Consider the following 402-nt stretch of genomic DNA (forward strand, 5'->3'; position numbering starts at 1 on the left):
TATCCCAGGTGCCCCCAGGTGTATCCCCAGGTGTCCCCAGGTGTATCCCAGGTGTCCCCAGGTGTGCCCACATGTGCCCAGGTGCCCCCAGGTGTATCCCAGGTGTCCCCAGGTGTATCCCAGGTGTCCCCAGGTGTATCCCCAGGTGTCCCCACAGGAGCAAGGGCTCCCTCAAGGCCAAGAAGTGGAGATCCATCTTCAACCTGGGCCGCTCCGGGCACGAGGCCAAGCGGAAATCGGGGAAGGCTGAGGAGAAAGGTGGGAATTCGGGGGGATCTGAGGGGGCAGGGGGGGTGTCCCCAAATCCCCCCCAAAATCCCCCAAATCCACTCTGGACCCCCCAAATCCCCCCCAAATCCCAACTCAGACCCCCCAAACGCCCCTCAAATCCCCCCCAAAATC

General features: G+C 62.7%; 1 protein-coding gene across 1 annotated transcript in view; it reads left to right on the top strand.

The window, feature by feature from the left end:
* The window catches only part of ARHGAP30 (Rho GTPase activating protein 30), a 14,909-nt gene that overhangs the window by 5,145 nt on the left and 9,362 nt on the right, over positions 1-402 (top strand). The window contains exon 5 of the mRNA XM_031065459.1: positions 158-258. Coding sequence (XP_030921319.1) covers positions 158-258 — 101 coding nt within the window. The remainder of the gene's footprint in view (positions 1-157; positions 259-402) is intronic.

This window comes from Geospiza fortis, unplaced genomic scaffold (genome assembly GCF_000277835.1).
Source record: "Geospiza fortis unplaced genomic scaffold, GeoFor_1.0 scaffold36, whole genome shotgun sequence".
In the NCBI taxonomy this organism is placed as follows: domain Eukaryota; kingdom Metazoa; phylum Chordata; class Aves; order Passeriformes; family Thraupidae; genus Geospiza; species Geospiza fortis.